This window comes from Oncorhynchus kisutch, linkage group LG4 (assembly GCF_002021735.2).
Source record: "Oncorhynchus kisutch isolate 150728-3 linkage group LG4, Okis_V2, whole genome shotgun sequence".
In the NCBI taxonomy this organism is placed as follows: Eukaryota; Metazoa; Chordata; class Actinopteri; order Salmoniformes; family Salmonidae; genus Oncorhynchus; species Oncorhynchus kisutch.
Window position 1 is genome coordinate 32545023 of NC_034177.2, and position 19838 is coordinate 32564860.

General features: G+C 44.2%; 1 protein-coding gene across 1 annotated transcript in view; it reads left to right on the plus strand.

Annotated features, from left to right (window-relative positions):
- The first annotated feature begins 1921 nt into the window (after positions 1-1921).
- sema3ab (sema domain, immunoglobulin domain (Ig), short basic domain, secreted, (semaphorin) 3Ab) overlaps positions 1922-19838 on the plus strand; it is a 28943-nt gene continuing 11026 nt past the window's right edge. The window contains exons 1-4 of the mRNA XM_020480812.2: positions 1922-2277; positions 2405-2641; positions 16917-17077; positions 18123-18185. Coding sequence (XP_020336401.1) covers positions 2536-2641; positions 16917-17077; positions 18123-18185 — 330 coding nt within the window. The 5' untranslated portion in view covers positions 1922-2277; positions 2405-2535. The remainder of the gene's footprint in view (positions 2278-2404; positions 2642-16916; positions 17078-18122; positions 18186-19838) is intronic.

Sequence of the window (19838 nt, forward strand, 5' to 3'; positions counted from 1 at the left end):
GGACTCTCCAGAGATTTTTGAATTCCGGGCTCGGGCTGGGCCACTCAAGGACAATCAGAGAATTGTCCCGAAGCCACTCCTGCGTTGTATTGGCTGTGTGCTTAGGGTTGTTGTCCTGTGAACTTTCGCCCCCAGTCTGAGGTCCTGAGCGCTCTGGAGCACGTTTTCATCAAGTATCTCTCTGTACTTTGCTCTGTTCATCTATCCCTTGATCCTGACAAGTCTCACAGTCCATGCCGCTGAAAAACATCTCCACAACATGATGCTGCCACCACCATGCTTCACTGTAGGGATGATGGTGCCATGCCAGGTGTGTGCCTGTAACGGTTCTCTTGTGGTGAAGGAGAGTCGGACCAAAATGCAGCGTTGTGATGATTCATGTTATTTTAATAAAGGAAAAACTATACATGAAATAAACTACAAAATAAATGAAATGTGAAAACCAAAACAGTCCTATCTGGTGCAAACACAGAGACAGGAACAATCACCCACAAACACACAGTGAAACCCAGGCTACCTAAATATGGTTCCCAATCAGAGACAATGACTAACACCTGCCTCTGATTGAGAACCATATCAGGCCAGACATAGAAATAGACAAACTAGACATGAAACATAGAATGCCCACTCAGCTCACACCCTGACCAACCAAAACATAGAAATATACAAAGTAAACTATGGTCAGGGTGTGACAGTGCCATTCCAAATCATGTCCAATCAATTGAATTAAAACAGGTGGACTCCAATCAAGATGTAGAAACATCTCAAGGATGATTAATGGAAACAGGCTGCACCTGAGCTCAATATAGAATCGCATAGCAAAGGGTCTGAAAATGTTTTTATAAAAAAAATATATATTTTCACTTTGTAATTATGGAGTATTGTGTGTAGATTGATGAGGGGGAAAAATAGGTTAATCCATTTTAGAATAAAGCTGTAACTTAACAACATGTGGAAAAAGAGAAGGGGTCTGAATACTTTCCGAATGAGCTGTATTTCACCATAATGCCATGATGTTATCCACTGACACTACTGCTTTGTAATGTCAATAAACAAATCCTATACACAACAAAGAGTAAAACGTAAATAAGTAGAAACATTTGTATCCCCTAATCTGAAACATGTTTTAAGGGATAAATGGTTGATTAAAGCCAGATAAGGCCTGAGCTTCATTCTAATGGTAATGTTTTCACAGGACAGTAATCTAATGCTGAGTCCATTCTCCGAGCTTCTGGCCTACAGCCCACTGCAACTACCGTAGCAATCTGTCCTTATTACAATAGCACTAGCTACCTCTCTCGCTCTTTCAAGGACAGTGAAGTCCTTGGCCCTGTTTTGCAAGGCTGACCAGTAAATTGTGTGTTTGGCTGTGAAAGAGTAACAGTGGTGTGTCCAGCTAGCCAGGCCTGTAGAGGCTGTATGGGACTCATTCAGATGGTTATTGTGGAGCATTGAGACTGTTGACATGTCTACTATTCATTATACCAGTGACCTAATGTCCTGGTAGTGGTACTGATAGAGTCCTGCTGTCAACGATATATCAAGATAGGGTAGGTCTCCCCAGGTAGAACCGAGCATTGGGAGAAGGAGAGTAGCAGAGGTCAAGCGTAGAGGAATAGAGCAATCTGAGGTAAAACAGTAGAGCTCATTGTAGAAAATAAACAGTCACAACCTCTCCGTTACAGCGTTCAATTACAGCACAGCATTCAATTTAAGCACTCCGCTCTACTATTCTCTATGCTTTACTGCTCCTCTCTTACTCACTCTGCCCTCCTTCTTTCCCTCTCTCTTTCTCTCTCCCTCCTCTCTCTTTCACTCTCGCAGCTCTCTCGCTCTCTCACACTTTCCCGTGCTCTACCCGCCTCCCCCCCTCTGGCTGTGCTGGCTCCCTCAGCTGCTTTCATTTGCCCTGTGTGCAGTGTGCAGTGTGGACAGGGCTAGGCTGAGCTGGGCTGTGTTGAAGACATATAGTGGATCTGTATAGTGAATTTGTGAGAACTACAGAAGGAGTGTCTCAGTAAAGACTCTGTTTCCCAAACTAATTGGATTAGGAACTGGAACATACTGGACCAGTTTTTCTGCACTAACTTAAGACAGAGCTCTAAGCGAGGGGAGGCTCGAAGAGAGAAAATAGAAAACCATACAGAAAGTCAACACTGGAGAACTGCTGGAGCAGAGACCCACATCAAGGCTGATCTCTAGCCCAGGTCCCCTCACTCACCCTGGGATCGGAATGGTGGGACTCCTCCTGTCTCTGACCTCCAACACTGGGGTGATGTGAGTCTGCTGTGTGGTTCCTGTTTAGCTCAGTTCAGTCCCAGTTAGTTAAGTTTGGCTCAGTTCTGTTTGACTTCCTTAGGCTGGCCCTTTATGACACTGACCCATACCCCTGCTGCTTTTGCAGGTTCTGTGTCTCTGGAACCCCTGACCCCTAACCCCTGAACCTAGGACAGATTCTGGTAAGGCTTTGCGAATTACTGTCTTCTGGAGGACTGGTGCTTCAGGGACCTGTCTGGCCTCTTTCCCCCTTGGATCATGGCCTCTCTCTGGGGCACGGTGGTGCTGCTGTGTGGGGTGGTGGCTCTCTCTGGAGCCCAGCAGAAAAAGAGCAATGTTCCCCGGCTAAAACTCTCTTACAAAGGTCAGTCCACCTTTACTCTGACATTTACTATACCATGTTCCTTTCCTATTTCTCCTATTACTTTACAAGAAGAATCCTCTATGCTGACTGTCTTCTCACCAACTGCTCTCTATGTTTACTTGTCTGTATGCATGTCTGGCAGGGACAACGGTTTCTGTGGCTGTTTGTATTGAGAAAGAGCAGAAGCAGAATTGATATGATGTTGTTGTTTCTATTTGAGACCTATATAGGCTATATGTTGAAATATAGCAGGACTCATGTCTAATATGTGTGTCAATATAAAGTGCCACCCTTATTTCAGTGATGTTGTTTGGTTGCTTTTAGATAGTGTATAGTAGTGGCTTTATAAAGCACATTTTGAGCACAACCATAATCTAGTTGCAATAACTTTATTTTTTCCTAAAAATGAGAGATGCATGTTTGGTATGATTATTATTGAATAAAACATTTAATGTATAGCCTATGCACTCTGCACCATATGTTTGTATGTATCTATGTATCTCCCAGCTCTGGGAGATATCCACCTCTTCCACTGTGTGGTATAAGTCAGGTGGAACTGAACGATCTCTTATTTCATAGAATACTTTATCAGAGCATCCACATAATCAGCTATGCGTATGAGTGTACAGTGCTATCTTTTCTCTATTGTTGTCAGCTTGTTAGTAATCAGAGATGATAGAGTCTGACTTGCCAGTGGTTAAGTGAAGTATCACTCATCTATCTATCCTTCTCTCCCTCTTGTTTTCGTGGTTGTCGTTTTTCCGCTCTGTCGTTCCCTGCATGGTAATTATGGTGAGGATGAACGGTGTAAGTCTGTCTCAACAGATGGCTCTCCCAAACAGAGACGTTTCTCTCTCAGCACCATCACACTCATAATTACGCACAAACACACACACACACACACACACACACACACACACACACACACACACACACACACACACACACACACACACACACACACACACACACACACACACACACACACACACACACACACACACACACATTCTCTCTCTCTCTCTCTCTCTGTCTCTCTCTCACAAACACACATGTACAAACACACATGTACAAACACACATGCATGCCCGATCACATGCACTTTGGCCATCTGTATGTATTGATACCTGTGTGTATGTATCAGTCATCTCTATATCACCAGCCTTCTGGGATTTCTCTATTATACCACAGCACTGCACAGAACTACAGAAACACAACATGGCGACATTTTGCAGAGCCACATAGGCACAGCAGCACAGACCTGCACAGAGCTCAGGGTAGAATGTCAGTCTCTGATATGGATCCGTTCATACTGACTGTTTCATTATGATTATAGGCTTAAACGCTGCTGTGGATAAAAGCTAAATTACTTTATATTGCTAAACATTTGTGGGTTGAGATGTGAGGTGTGTGTGTGTGTGTGTGTGTGTGTGGTTGGTCTTCTCTGTGAACCACAGGTTCCGGGGCGTGTAGAAAACCTGACCCCTACAGGTGGCACTCAGCACACACACACACACACACACACACACACACACACACACACACACACACACACACACACACACACGAACACACATCCTTAACCCTAACTGCAGAGGGCAATAGGACAGGGGGTCAGTGAAGGGGTGAGAAGCATGGTGGAAGTATAGCAATAGCCTCCTTACCTTAACATGGTCCAACTGTAACAACAGCAGGCCAGCAGGACTATAAGACTGCAGGGCAGCAGAGGGACAGGGTAGAGAAAGATATATCACTGGTCGCCTGAGGCGAGATTTGAATGGATTTCTGTACAGTGGCAGGGATATAGGAACTTAAGCTTAGCTGTACAGTATGTCATACATGTGTCCTAGCCAGGAAAAGTGGAGGGCATATTGTTAAGTGTCTGGGAAATAGAGGAAGACAAAAGGAGAGTTTGAAGGAGAAGAAATGCGAGGGAAGGAGAGTGAAAGAGAGGGTACTTTAGTTTCATGGCCAGTGAGGGGACTTCCAGGAGCTCTGTCTCTGTCAGACCTATCCACCCCTTTGATACCCACAGCCAAGACACACGCAGATACACACACACACACACACACACACACACACACACACACACACACACACACACACACACACACACACACACACACACACACACACACACACACACACACACACACACACACAAAAAACTCTCTCTCCTGCCCCCTTTCTCCCATGTTTCTCTACCCTTCTCTCTCTCCTCCTGAGGTCATGTACATCTTAGTAGTAATGTTATCCACTGGTTTGTCTGAGTCTGAATAGATTTTTAATCAGAGCATGGAATGAGGGAGGTTACTTTCAAATGTTTAATATATAAGGATGTTTATTTGTCTATGCTTTACCCATCAGTATCCCACAGAGACAGATGACATGCTGAAATATGCTTGTGTGAAGCCTGGTGTTGTGGACAGTGACTAGGGAACATACAGAGAAGGAACTGCCAGATGAGTCATAATAGCCTGGAAGTAAAGCAGCATTGAGAGCCAAATTTTCAATTGAATACATTGAAAACATGGAGCATTAAAACATGATTTAAATGTATTTTCAAAAGGGCTGTGGTCACCATTCATGTAATACATGAAATCTATACATCTCATGGTAGTCGGGAGCTATTTTATAGTTTTGTCAAGGGTATATTGTTTTCACATTTGAATTGTATAGCAACCCTATGCTTGACGTGACTGTTATGGGAAGAGTAGACCATACGATATGCCTAATTATATGAAAGATGGAATAAAATTTTAAGAGGACCAGTGCTTCTATATTGATACTAATCTCACATCAGTGTAGTTTGCAAGCGATGTTGTTAGGCTACATTGTATCGTTGTTTCTTCTTCAGATGATACATTTGAGTCATTTTCTATTTTACCTTTATTTAACTAGGCAAGTCAGTTAAGAACAAATTCTTATTTTCAATGACGGCCTAGGAACAGTGGGTTGACTGCCTGTTCAGGGGCAGAACGACAGATTTGTACCTTGTCAGGTCGGGGGTTCGAACTTGCGACCTTCCAGTTACTAGTCCAACGCTCTAACCACTAGGCTACCCTGCCGCCCCATTTAGCAGATGCCCTTATCCAGAGCGACTTACAGTTAGTACATTCATCTTAAAATAGCTAGGTGTTACTCATTTTGCTTGACCGCGAGAATCACACGTTCTTTCAAGTTTTGCAATGTATGTTCTGAAAGTTTGCATTAAAATAAAGTGTATAGGCTATTACATATCAGTGGAGGAGAATATAGACCTACTATAAAAAACATCTAAATGAACTGATTGGATCCCCCTCACCTACTGAACGAACATACTATACAGCGCAGAGCACGCCACATGATCTCCACCCCAGACCATCAGGTCAGAGAAAACAGACAATTAAATGGAGGACCTTCATCCCAGGGGCTATCACTCTTATAAACAATTCCCCATGTGGGCAGGTGTGGGGTGGGGTAGGAGGGTAGGAAAGGCATCTGCCTGACTGTTCCTATTGTTTGTTTCTTGTTGTGTTTCCTTTATGTGTTGTTTAGGCCTATGTGATGTGTTAGAAGTGGTATGATTTCCTCTTGTAGGACAAAAGTGAATCTGAATCGGAATTCCATCACATGAGCGTCATGATGCAAATGCATTGAAATAGTTTTATTCAATCAATGAATCAAAGTGTAATGCTGGAATTATTTTCTCCTTCATGGCATGAGGAGTGATAGCTCAGGAACTGAAGAGAATTTCGGCCTATACCATAAGATTGATTGCCTTCCTTCTCTCGTTGATATGTTTTACACCTTCCCAATTCAAACCCAAACACACATTTGAGTTACACACACGGGGACTTCATTATCATAATGTGGGATGTGATGGGTATATGGTCTTTAAAGTTAGGAAACAAGAATCTCAACATACAGCGGTCAAATGATTTAGCATTATGTCACACCCTGACGTTAGAGAGCCTTTATATTTCTCTATTTGGTTGGGTTGAGGTGTGATTTGGGTGGGCATTCTAGTTTTCCTATTTCTTTGTTTGGCCTGGTATGGTTCCCAATCAGAGGCAGCTGTCTATCGTTGTCTCTGATTGGGGATCATACTTAGGCAGCCTTTTTTCCCCCTTTAGTTTGTGGGATCTTGATTTTGTATAGGTGCTGTGTACCCTGCAGAACTTTGCGTTCGTTTTTTTGTTTGTTTTGTTTTCGGTGTTTAAATAAAGTAAGATGTTCGCCTACCACGCTGCACCTTGGCCTAATTCATCTAACGAACGTAATTCATAAACATAAATAAGCACCAACATTTTTTTTTTAAGTGTAAAACTTTCATGTGAAGATTAATTACAATATTAGTGGGAAAATGTCCATGATAAAGACAATAGGATATAATTAGATAAATTAGAAAAAATATTATTTGAGATGCAGCCACCACTTGACTGTGGGTTGCTATTTCTAAAATCAATATGGACAGCGCCCGGTGCTGAAAGTTGAGTAGACAAATTAGCAAGAGGGTTTTGTTGGATCACTAAGAAATAAGAGGAATAGGTTTAGCTGTTTGACAGATTATTATGCAATTATGTTATCCATATATATGTTGACATAGCTATTTCTTCCAATACTGTTACCATGCACTCCTTAAAGAGGCCTACCTTCTTTCTGCTTCGGACTCGGGCCACGTGTCTGGGGTGGTAAAATTCCGATGCTTAGATTCATAATGACATCTCAGATGTAATTATTTGCACACAGCGACAGTAGATTTGCAAACAAGACACACTGGTTTGGCAGTGGAAAAATAAGGTAAGATGAATATATTTTTATAGAGTAAGTAGGCCTATTCATGAATACATAGGTGGTTTTAACAATGTAATCAGATCAAAATTAATATGTTATTGTCAATGAATTGATTAGCCCACTAACCACGTGTTAAATGTGTAGTGTAGTGCTTTGAATTGGGCAGCTAGTAGGCTATTTGTTAATAGGTTAATTATGTTCTGGCGCACCGACTAGCTACAAACTCAGGAACAAATTGGCTGGAGGCCAAAACTAAGTTGCCATCCCCTGTTATATATTTAAGTAAAGGGCATGAGGGGGTGTGGTATATGGCCAATACACCACAGCTAAGGGCTGTTCTTATGCATGACACAACGCGGTGTACTTTTGTAAGGCCATTAGCCAAGGCATATTGGCCATATAACCACAAAACTTTTGCAAAGGTACAGGTTAGTTGAGGTAATTTGTACATGTTGGTAGGAGTGAAGTGACTATGCATAGATAATAAATAGCGAGTAGCAGCAGTTTACAAAACAAATGGGGGCAGGTCAATGTTACTATTCTGGTGGCAATTTGATTAATTGCTCAGCAGTCTTATGGCTTGGGGGTAGAAGCTGTTAAGGAGCCTTTTGGTCCTAGACTTGGCGCTCCGGTACCGTTTGCTGTGTGGTAGCAGAGAAAACAGTCTATGACTTGGGTGACTGGAGTCTCTGAGAATTTGATGGACTTTCCTCTGACACAGCCAATTATATAGGTCCAGGATGGCAGGAAGCTTGGCCCCAGCGATCTACTGGGCCATACGCACTACCCTCTGTAGCACCTTATGGTCAGATGCCGAGCAGTTTCCATACCAAGCGGTGATGCAACCGATCAGGATGCTCTCGATTGTGCAGCTGTAGAACTTTTGATCTGGGGACCCATGCCAAATCTTTTCAGTCTCCTGAGAGGGAAAAGGTAATGTCGTGCCCTCCTCATTACTGTCTTGGTGTGTTTAAACCATAATAATTTGTTGGTGATGTGGAGACCAAGGAACTTGAAACTCTCGACCCGCTCAACTACAGTCCTGTTGAAGTTAATGGGGCCTGTTCGGCCTGCCTTTTCCTGTAGTCCATGATCAGCTCCTTTGTCTTGCTCACATTGTGGGAGAGGTTGTTGTCCCGGCACCACATGGCCAGTTCTCGGACCTCCTCCCTATAGGCTGTCTCATCATTGTCGGTGATCAGGCCTACAACTGTTGTCTCATCAGCAAAATTAATGATGGTGTTGTCGTGTTTGGCCATGCAGTCGTGGGTGAACAGGGAGTACAGGAGGGGAGTAAGTACACAACCCTGAGGGGCCACCGTGTTGAAGATCAGCGTGGCAGACGTGTTGCTGCCTATCCTTACCACCTGGGGGCGGCCCGCCAGGACGTCCAGGATCTAGTTGCAGAGGAAGGTGTTTAGTCCCGTGGTCCTGAGCTTAATGATGAGCTTCATGGGCACTATGAGGTTGAATGCTGAGCTGTAGTCGATGAACAGCATTCTCACATAAGTGTTCCTTTTGTCCAGGTGGGAAAGGGCGGTGTGGTGTGTGATTGAGATTGTGTCATCTGTGGATCTGTTGGGGCAGCATGCACATTGGAGTGGGTCAAGGGTGTATGGGAGGATGCTGTTGATGTGAGCCATGACCTGCCTTTCAAAGTACTTCATGGTTATTGACGTGAGTGCTACGGGGCGGTAATCGATTAGGCAGGTTACCTTTGCTTCCTTGGGCACAGGGACTACAGTATGGTGGTCTGCTTGAAACATGTAGGTATTACAGACTCGGCCAAGGAGAAGTTGAAAATGTCAGTGAAGAAACTTGCCAGTTGTTCCACGCAAGCTTTTTGTACACATCCTGGTTTGTGAATGTTGACCTGTTTAAAGTTCTTGAAAAGTTCTTGCTCACAGCCTTGCCACATCCGACGAGGGTCAAAGCCAGTGTAGTAGGATTCAATCTTAATCCTGTGTTGACGCTTGTTTGATGGTTCGTCTGAGGGCATAGCGGGATTTCTAATCAGTGTCCAGATTAGTGTCCCGCTCCTTGAAAACGTCCGCTCTAGCCTTTAGCTCGACGCAGATGGTGCATGTAACCCATGGCTTCTGGTTGGGATATGTACGTACTGTATGGTTACTGTGTGGACGACGACGTCAATGCACTTATTGATGAAGCCGATGACTGATATGGTATAGTCCTCAATGCCATTGGATGAATCACGGAACATAGTCCACTCAGTGCTAGCAAAACAGTCCTGTATCATAGCATCCGCGTCTACTGACCACTTCCGTATTGAGCAAATCACTGGTACTTCCTGCTTTAGTTTTTGCTTGTAAGCAGGAATCAGGAGGATAGAATTGTGGTCAGATCTGCCAAATGGACGGTGGGGGAGAGCTTTGTATGCATCTCTGTGTGTGGAGTAAAAGTGTTCCAGAGATTTTTTCCCTCTGGTTGCACATGTGACATGCTGGTAAAAATTCTGGTATAACTGATTTAAGTTTGCCTGCATTAAAGTCCCCAGCCACTAGGAGTGCCGGTTCTGGATGAGCATTTTCTTGTTTGTTTAATGGCCTTATAGAGTTGGTTGAGTGCGGTATTAGTGCCAGCATTTGTCTGTGATGGTAAATGGACGGCTACGAATAATATAGATGAGAACTCTCTTGGTAGGTAGTGTGGTCTACAGCTTATCATAAGGTACCTCAGGTGAGCAATATCTCATGACATTTGCAAAATAGCTTCTTCTCTGTTCTGCCGGTGCATGGAAAATCCTGCCAGCTCTATATTATCTGTGTCATCATTCAGCCACGACTCAGTGAAACGTAAGATATTACAATTTTTAAGGCACTAAGGCACTGCATCTCAGTGCTAGAGGCATCACTACAGACCCTGGTTCGATTCTAGGCTGTGTCACATCCGGCCGTGATTGGGAGTCCCATCTGGCTGTGCACAATTGGCCCAGCGTTGTCCGGGTCTAAGGCTTTGGCCGGTATAAGCCATCATTGTAAATAATAATTTGTTCCTAACTGACTTGCGTAGATAAATAAAGGTTAAATTTAAAAATGTAGAACACTTCACTGTTCATTGTCTATACTCCACCCCTCAGACAGATATAACCGAGAGTCTCTGTGTTGATATGATCAGGAGAAGCTTTATCTGCTGTTACTGAGCAAACACACACAGCCATGTGGATGTCAGCTGATCTATAACAAGAAGGCCTTGAGATATAGGGCAACATACCATACAATACTGGCTCATATGTTTTATTGCTTAGATGTGCTTCTGATATTTTCTATCGCAGCACTTAACTCTCCCTATGCCCTCCAGCCCAGAAACAAACAAAGAAAGAGAGAGACAGAGAGAGACAGAGAGACAGAGAGAGAGAGAGAGAGAGAGAGAGAGACAGAGAGAGAGAGAGAGAGAGAGAGAGAGAGAGAGAGAGAGAGAGACAGAGAGAGAGAGAGAGAGAGAGAGAGAGAGAGAGAGAGAGAGAGAGCGAGAGAGAGAGAGAGAGAGTGAGAGAGAGAGAGAGACAGAGAGAGAGAGAGAGAGAGACAGAGAGAGAGAGTGAGAGAGAGAGAGAGACAGAGAGAGAGAGAGAGAGAGAGAGAGAGAGAGAGAGAGAGTGAGAGAGAGAGAGAGAGAGAGAGAGAGAGAGAGAGAGAGAGAGAGAGAGAGAGACAGAGAGAGAGAGAGAGAGAGACAGAGAGACAGAGAGAGAGAGAGAGAGAGAGAGAGAGAGAGAGAATGTAGGATCAAATAATTAATTTATAAAGGTCTCACATAAAATAAAGCTGTGTCTTAACTGAGAGTGTGAGACAGATGTAGGAAGGTGGAGGATGAAGTGACTGGAGAACAGAAAGGCAGAGATGGAAAGAGAGAAAAGAGAAAGAGGCAAAAATAGATCGTTTGGGTGAGGGGTGACATGGGAGAGCGCATTGAAATAAAATAGAGTGGGGAGGGTGGAGCATATTGCATCTGAGAGAGGGGGAAAGTTGAATGGAGAGTGTGGGAAAGGAAGAAAAATGAATAGTGGGGATAGGGAAAGGTTAACAGCTGACATCTTGTGACCCCACTTCCCATATGTCTGTTCACCTGTCCGTCTCTCTTTCCAAATGAGCCCCTATGCAGAATGCGAATGAGTAGTAGGTCTAGGAGTTGATTCTGACCAGGAGGATACAGATAAGAGTTGCTGTGTGGATCCACATATGCTTAATCGTGCATGTGTGTGTCTGTATGTCAGCAGTTGTCCCTGTTTACTTTTTAATAATCTCACTATACTCTGGTGAATGGTTTTCATGGATACTAGTCCCACACAAACACACCCCCTCACCTGAGCTGTGGTGTGTGTTAAAATGGTGATTCCCGGACTGGTTCTCTACATGTCTGACACGCCACTGTTTATACGACAAGCAGGCTGGGATCTATGCAATTAGCTGCTTACTTTTCACACAGTGGATTTCATATACAGTAGGATTACAGAAACGCACACCTCTGTATCTTTGTTTGTTCAGGTGTGTGTGTATGTGTGTGTGTGTGTGTGTGTGTGTGCTTGGGGTGGGGGGGGGATAATGCTGGGGTGTGTGTAGGAGAGGAGTGCTTTCAATGAAAAGTGCGGTGTGTTTGTGACAGAGCAGATGAAGGGGACTTGAGGGAATATGTTTCTAACTAGAAGCAGGCGGTCTCTCGCTCTCTCTTTATCTCTCCCCCTCCGTCTCTTATTCTGTCTCTCGTCTTTCTACTTCCTTTGCACATTTTCCCTTACATTGCCTTTTTCTTAAACTGCATGCATATCCATCTCTTCTTTTACTTTGTCCACTTCTCTCCTCTTTTCCTCCCCTATGTTCTTTCCCTTCTCCTCTCTCGCTCCTCCCTCCCGGGGGTTCTGACATATAAACACACTTCAGATAGGGGGCATTCTCCCTGCTGAAACATTCATGATGTACACATTTATTCATTCCCAGAGAGAGAGACATAAAGAGAGACAGAGAGACGGAGAGAGAGAGATAACGATACAGATCCTGCACTGCCAATAGTTGAAGTTTCAATCGTTTCTGAGAATTCCACTTCCTGATGTACATGTTCAAATATGTAACAACACAAAATACATCCTGTGACAAACAGAACCGAGTCACTAATAAACGTTTCAATTTATTACAAAGCAATACACCCTCAGCTAACAACCAACTGCACAATAAGGTGTTGATTCAGCATATAGCACTCTGAAACCTTTCATCGGCTAAAGTTTTCGTTATCACACATAGTAATACATCTACTAACATACATCTACTACCAATCCCACATTTAGAATATCATCTAGCAACTGGCTGTAGAGTGGTGTAGAGAGCTTTCAGGTGGGTTGTATATTGGTTGTAGCGAGGTTTCGTGTTGGTTATAGATTATTGATTGGTGTAACACAGAAGCTGAAAACATACACAGTGTAATGTATGACTGTGGTGTGACCTGGACTACGTCAACAGAACATTCCCATTAGTCTAGCGAGCTATACCTCTACCCACACACAGTGATATTAAACACATGGCCATAATGAACATTACTAATGTTTCTCCAGAGAACACTCACAAATGGCTGTCACTATTTCAGGAAAAACACTACTTGATGAAAACATTTCAGGGAAAATACTTTTGTTCTACCAAGCTCAGGAGTCCAACCCTCTGGAGAGCTGTCCAACCATCTTATGTATTCTGATAGATGAGACCAATGGTAATACATGGTAGCTATGTTTTTGTAGTTCATCTGTGTGAAGAAATGTGCTTCTAAGATCAGACACAGATCTTGAACAAACAGATATTCCACCTAGCTTTCAAACCATACGTGAGAAGGGAGTATGCCACTACTGCCTACGTCAAACCACATTGGTCTGTGGGGAGAGAGAGAGAGAGAGAGAGAGAGGGAGAGAGAGAGAGAGAGAGAGAGAGAGAGAGAAGAGAAATATAAATGGAAGAGTGTAGGGACTAAGGCGCCCAGAATTACAGGGTGTTACAGACACTCATCTTAACAGTTCCTCAGAGACTTTACGCTGTGGTTACTTCATTATTGCCACTTATCTCACACACACACACTCACCCTGTCCCAAACTCTCTCCCTGTCTCTTCCCCTCTCTCCCTGTCCCTCACTCTCTCCCTGTCTCTTCCCCTCTCTCCCTGTCCCTCACTCTCTCCCTGTCCCTCACTTTCTCCCTGTCTCTTCCCCTCTCTCCCTGTCCCTCACTCTCTCCCTGTCCCTCACTCTCTCCCTGTCTCTTCCCCTCTCTCCCTGTCCCTCACTCTCTCCCTGTCTCTTCCCCTCTCTCCCTGTCACTCACTTTCTCCCTGTCTCTTCCCCTCTCTCCCTGTCCCTCACTCTCTCCCTGACTTTCCCCTCTCTCCCTGTCCCTCACTCTCTCCCTGTCTCTTCCCCTCTCTCCCTGTCGCTCACTCTCTCCCTGTCCCTCACTTTCTCCCTGTCTCTTCCCCTCTCACCCTGTCCCAAACTCTCTCCCTGTCTCTTCCCCTCTCTCCCTGTCCCTCACTCTCTCCCTGTCCCTCACTTTCTCCCTGTCTCTTCCCCTCTCTCCCTGTCCCTCACTCTCTCCCTGTCTCTTCCCCTCTCTCTCTGTCCCTCACTCTCTCCCTGTCCCTCACTCTCTCCCTGTCTCTTCCCCTCTCTCCCTGTCCCTCACTCTCTCCCTGTCCCTCACTTTCTCCCTGTCTCTTCCCCTCTCTCCCTGTCCCTCACTCTCTCTCTGTCTTTCCCCTCTCTCCCTGTCCCTCACTCTCTCCCTGTCTCTTCCCCTCTCTCCCTGTCGCTCACTCTCTCCCTGTCCCTCACTCTCTCCCTGTCTTTCCCCTCTCTTCCTGTCCCTCACTCTCTCCCTGTCTCTTCCCCTCTCTCCCTGTCCCTCACTCTCTCCCTGTCCCTCCCTCTCTCTCCTTGTCCCTCACTCTCTCCCTGCCTCTTCCCCTCTCTCCCTGTCGCTCACTCTCTCCCTGCCCCTTACTCTCTCCCTGTCTCTTCCCCTCTCTCCCTGTCCCTCCCTCCTCCTGACTTTCGCTTATTCACAAGATTCACAATACCTCTTCATCATTTTATATTTTTCCTTATATTTTTCCTCCCTCCTCTCTTTCCCTCTCTCCCTCCCACACACAAATGCACGGGTGGTCAGCTGGTGTGGGCGATGGGTGTTGGTGGGTTCATTGGGTGAGGAGAGAGTGTGAGAAGGAATGGTGTGTGCATATGTGGGTGGGTACGTGTGTGTGTGTGTGTGTGTGTGTGTGTGTGTGTGTGTGTGTGTGTGTGTGTGTGTGTGTGTGTGTGTGTGTGTGCGCGCGCGCGCGTGTGTGTGTGTGTGTGTGTGTGTGTGTGTGTGTGTGTGTGTGTGTGTGGTGTTAGAGATGGAGTGTGAGAGAGAATTAGGTGTGAGAAAACAATTTTGGCAGCAGGTAAAGGTTACAGTTTCATCTTGAAAGGCGGTCAAAATAACACCCCTCAGGTTGCAAACATTGTATTGTACAATACTGGGCTGTTTTTTGAAGTTTGAAGTGGTTCACCAGAGCCTACAGGAAGACTAAAACTAAAATTGTTTAGTTTCCCAGATCATTCGTTAGGTCACTGCAAATTTTCTCATAAAACAAAAACTGTCCAGTCGTGGTGATTATTATAGAACATTTCTATGTAACATTCACCTGATATTACAAAAAGGTTCCTAGAACACATTTAATCTGTTCTTTAAAAAATCCCAGCATATTTCATTAGGTTGTGGGAACGTTGTGTGTGATTCCCAAAAGAGTAAAAATGTCCTAACACATGTATTTACATTGTGGGAACATTGTGGGGAAATGACAAGATACATATCAGAGAGAAATATTATTGTGTGGACATTTTTGTGTGGAATGTTTTTGTGTGGAATGTTTTTGTAACATCAGGTGAATATTTTTTTGCGCCCTAAAAAAACATTGTAGACTCATCTGTACAACTGGACAGTTTTGTGTTTTGGGAACATATCTTTTGTGATGTCCCCACAATGTTCTCACCAGACTGTTCCCACAACCTAATGAAATATTCTGTGAACCTTAAATAATAGATTAAGGACTCTAAGCAATCTGTAATGATTCAGCTTTACAGATTCCACAATAGAAATATAAAGGTAATATCCGATCGAGCCGACATATGTAGCGTTTACCGTGAATGCATTCTCTGCTGAAGCGGGAACATTGCTTTTAAATTTCATTCACGGTGTAACGCTGAGCTTCCCTAAATGTTTTATTTTGTAGGAAAGGTCTTGCAACCTCCGGCGATTGTTTTATACAAACATTCTATAATCATCACCACAAATGGACAGTTCTTGTGTTATGAGAAAATTTGCAGTAACCTAACGAATGTTCCGGGAACGTTCACTGAACCAATGATGGTTTGCTGGGAAAACATTACTGGTAAATGTACATTGTGTTATTAGATTAGCTGGAAACCGAATGAGAACTTTTGGGGAATGTTCAATGGTGGTTGTTATAGATGTTGTGCACATTTTAATACAACAATTTAAATGACCTCATGGTTGTTGTGGTTTGCAGTGATTTCGCCAGTGTCTACTCTGAGACAGGCTGGTCATTCTGTATGGAGAATTGTCTCCGTCTTCCGCTGTGAGTTTGTTCTGTGGTTCAGTTCTGCTTGGCTGGCCAGTCAAGGTCAGTTCCCCCAGCCAGACCATTTGGTCATTGCCACAATTTGGTCATTGCATCTGATTCATAGAATACATATTTGTTGGACACAAACTAGTGTGGGGAAGAGGGTGTGAGGGAGAATGTGTGATTGGGCAAGAGAGATCACACTAACATTTTTTTATTAAATCTCAGCCAAAGCACCCTCTCTTTCTGGTACCTCCCTAGGCTTTTGGAGTTGAGATCGTATCCCTGCTGCTACGCTATTAGGGAAAATGGTTCCAAAAGGGTTATTCAGCTGTCCCCATAGGATAACCCCTTTAGGTTCCAATTAGATACCTTTTTTGTTGCAGGTAGCACCCCATGGAACTATTTTTTTTTTTACAGGAACCAAAAAGGTTTCTTCAAAGGGTTCTGCTATGGGGAGAGTGTAGGATGTGTCTTCATGTGGGGATGGGATGTTTCCCCTCTGACATTATGATATACTGAGGAGACAGGTCAACATGTGCTCTATAAGATTTGTTCTATTAGATGCTGTATGCTAAGACTTCACTAATTCCCTTTTCAAACTATAGGAAGTAATATGGTTACCAATTGTTAATGCTCTCTCTCTCTCTCTGTCTCTCTCTGTCTCTCTCTGTCTCTCTCTGTCTGTCTCTGTCTCCCTCCCTCCCTCCCTCCCTCCCTCCCTCCCTCCCTCCCTCCCTCCCTCCCTCCCTCCCTCCCTCCCTCCCTCCCTCCCTCCCTCCCTCCCTCCCTCCCTCCCTCCCTCCCTCCCTCCCTCCCTCCCTCCCTCCCTCCCTCCCTCCCTCCCTCCCTCCCTCCCTCCCTCCCTCTGTTCTCCTCTCCAGAGATGTTGGAGTCTAATAACTTGGTGACGTTTGAGGGCCAGGTGAATAGCTCTGCCTACCACACGTTCCTATTGGACGAGGAGAAGGGTCGTCTGGTGGTGGGAGCCAAGGACCACATATTCTCCTTCAACCTAGTCAACATCAGCAGAGATATGGCACAGGTAACAGTTACAAAACACTTATAACGCATTATAATCAATACATCTTGCAGCAAAAAGAAATGTGAATTATTATGTGGATTATAGTTCATGAACAATTTTTTAGGGGTTGATACACTTTTCGTAAGGGAAACTCATGTCTGAAATGTTTGGGTGGAAACCTTTTTAAACCTCAAATACACTACAAGTTTAACATTTCCTGCATTTCAGGAAAATGATCCTGCAACAGGGTGATCAAATTAAGATCTTACGTCTGTAGCTATCTCACCCCTGTCAGTCTTAGCCAGTTTCAGCCAGGGACTCTGTTTCTACTATAGAGATAGATAGAGGACTCATCTTTGAATCTGTGCCATTATAACACCTGTGACAGCATAGGCAGTGCTATTGAGGCAATCTCCATTTTTAAGAATGACATTTTCTTCTTTACTATTGGCTGATCCCTCCTGATGACCCGGTTGAACATGACTCTAACAGGGTCACCAGGAGGGATAAGCCAATAAAGTTGGAAGTCCCACCAAGGTGACTACATTAAAATGGTGGAAGCACTCAATGGCGCTGCCTATGCTAATACAGCCTTTTGGCACCTAGAGGCCTCTATCATTCTCCATGGTTTCTACAGAGAAGTGGCTGATGATTCATTCAGATCTGAGCTGTTGTGCAGGATCTCATACTGGCATGTTAGGCACTCCACGCACACCTGGATGAATAATGCGTAATCGGAAACAAAGTGGAGAACAAATCACATTGTGACTCCACTACACCCACCACACACATATACACATGTGAACATACACAGGCCCGCAAGAAGACACATACACATCAATGAAATCTCATAAAATATGAGCTCCCTCCTACAAAAGTACATTTTGTAGTAACGTTGCTGGCAGAACCACCTCAGCTAATTTAAGGCCTGTTAGCTGAACAGCTGCTTGGTCGAGGGACTAGGGTTAGGGACTGGTTGAAGTTAGGATCGCTAGTGGCTGATTAAGGTTATTATATCTATGTGTATTGTGTCGTGAAGTATCCTTATCTCTCTGTGTCTATGTAGATCCCATGGCCTGCCTCCACCTCCAGAAGAGACGAGTGTAAATGGGCAGGAAAGGACCTAATGGTGAGTAGCTACCTCATCTTACACCATCTCTCCCTCCCGAAGTACTACTTTTTACACTACAGTGGGTTTATGTCATCCTTGTGTTGACACATGGACAGGAAGCTCGGAATCTGATCACAATCCCCTTGCCAAGATAGAGACATGACATGAACTTAATCAACTAGAGTCCAACTAGACTGTAAAATAAATCCATTGATGAAGTCACCCCATTGTTTCCGATGAGAATGCTCAGTGGCACATTTGAAGATCAGGAAGTGCCATATCAACATGTCACCATCTTGCTACATGTTTTTGGAAATGTTGCATGCGCAGTTTGAGCTACTCTAGGAAGTGACATTGCAGGCTAGCTCAGTGTATCTTAAGTTGAAGGCTGGGTACCTCAGACTACCAATAGCAACTAAATTATCCTTTGTCTGTGTGTGATTTTAAAGTAATCAGTTCAAGGACATACATGTGGTGAAATAGAAACAATTGTTGGTAGCATGATTGATTTGATTTTTATTTTATATATTGTATATATAGCCACCAATATTGACCACAAAGATTGTCATTTTCCCAGTCACTATAATGGGGTATCCTGTTTTCTGGAAACAATGCCTGCAGTACTGCAGTTGGCCTTCAACTTGAAATTCTCAATGCGAGGGGACAGTGGTTCTCCCCTGGTCTAACAATAGAACCGTTGACCTAACCACTGGCATACGGGGCTAACAGTGGACAGCCAATGGGCTTACAGTCACTACTTTCAACACAGGAGCAGTGTCCTACTGTAACATCAGCTATGGCTGTGTAGAGACGGGTATTTGTTAAATAGAGCATTGTTTCTGTCTACACAGTCATATGGCATTAGATATTCCCACTGCTATATCAAGATCATTTAGGTGTGTGTTTTCCTCAGTCTAAGAAGAGTGATGTCGATACCAGCAGCACCTCTATGCTACATATTTCCTTCTTGCATGACCAGCTCAGTCGTGTATATTTGTCCTGTATACCTGTCTGAATGCAAGCAGTACATTGTGTAAAGACTCAGAGAGACAGTTCCATCTCTCTCCTTCTGACTTCCCTCTCAGACACAGCCTGGGGCCATGTGTTGACTGCAATATAAAATCATAGCTCCGTCTGTCTCACTGAGTTCACAGGCACAAGGTCAAGCTATGCTGAGTTTCTATGGGGTTGATTTGAAGGGCCATCAGGTCTTTTGTGTGTGTGTTTTCTGTAAACATTCTGGAAGGGAGGAGCGGGGAGCCCTGAAGGATGGTCTTTGTGTGAAGGGCAGAGGAGACAGGGAGGAGAGGAAGAAAAAGAGGGCAGAGGGGAGAAGGAGAGAGAGAAAGAGGTAGCAGGACCACAGATGCCCTTTGATGAACTTGAACAAAGACACTTGTGAACATGCCACAGGGAAGACCGTGAAAGAGAGATGAGAGAGAGAAAATAATAGAAGCAGACATTTCTAATTTACTCTACATCTATGAAGAAAGGAGGGTGATACACAGAGCCAGGGAAAAATTAATTAAATCTGCACATCTGCACAACCAGCTAAACCACCCTGAAATGTCAGACAGCTCTTTGGAGGACAACAAAGGCATACCCAATCAACAGAGCTGCTTCCTGTTGATAAAGTCAGATCAATTTAGTCATGCATTATTTGTGGTTCTG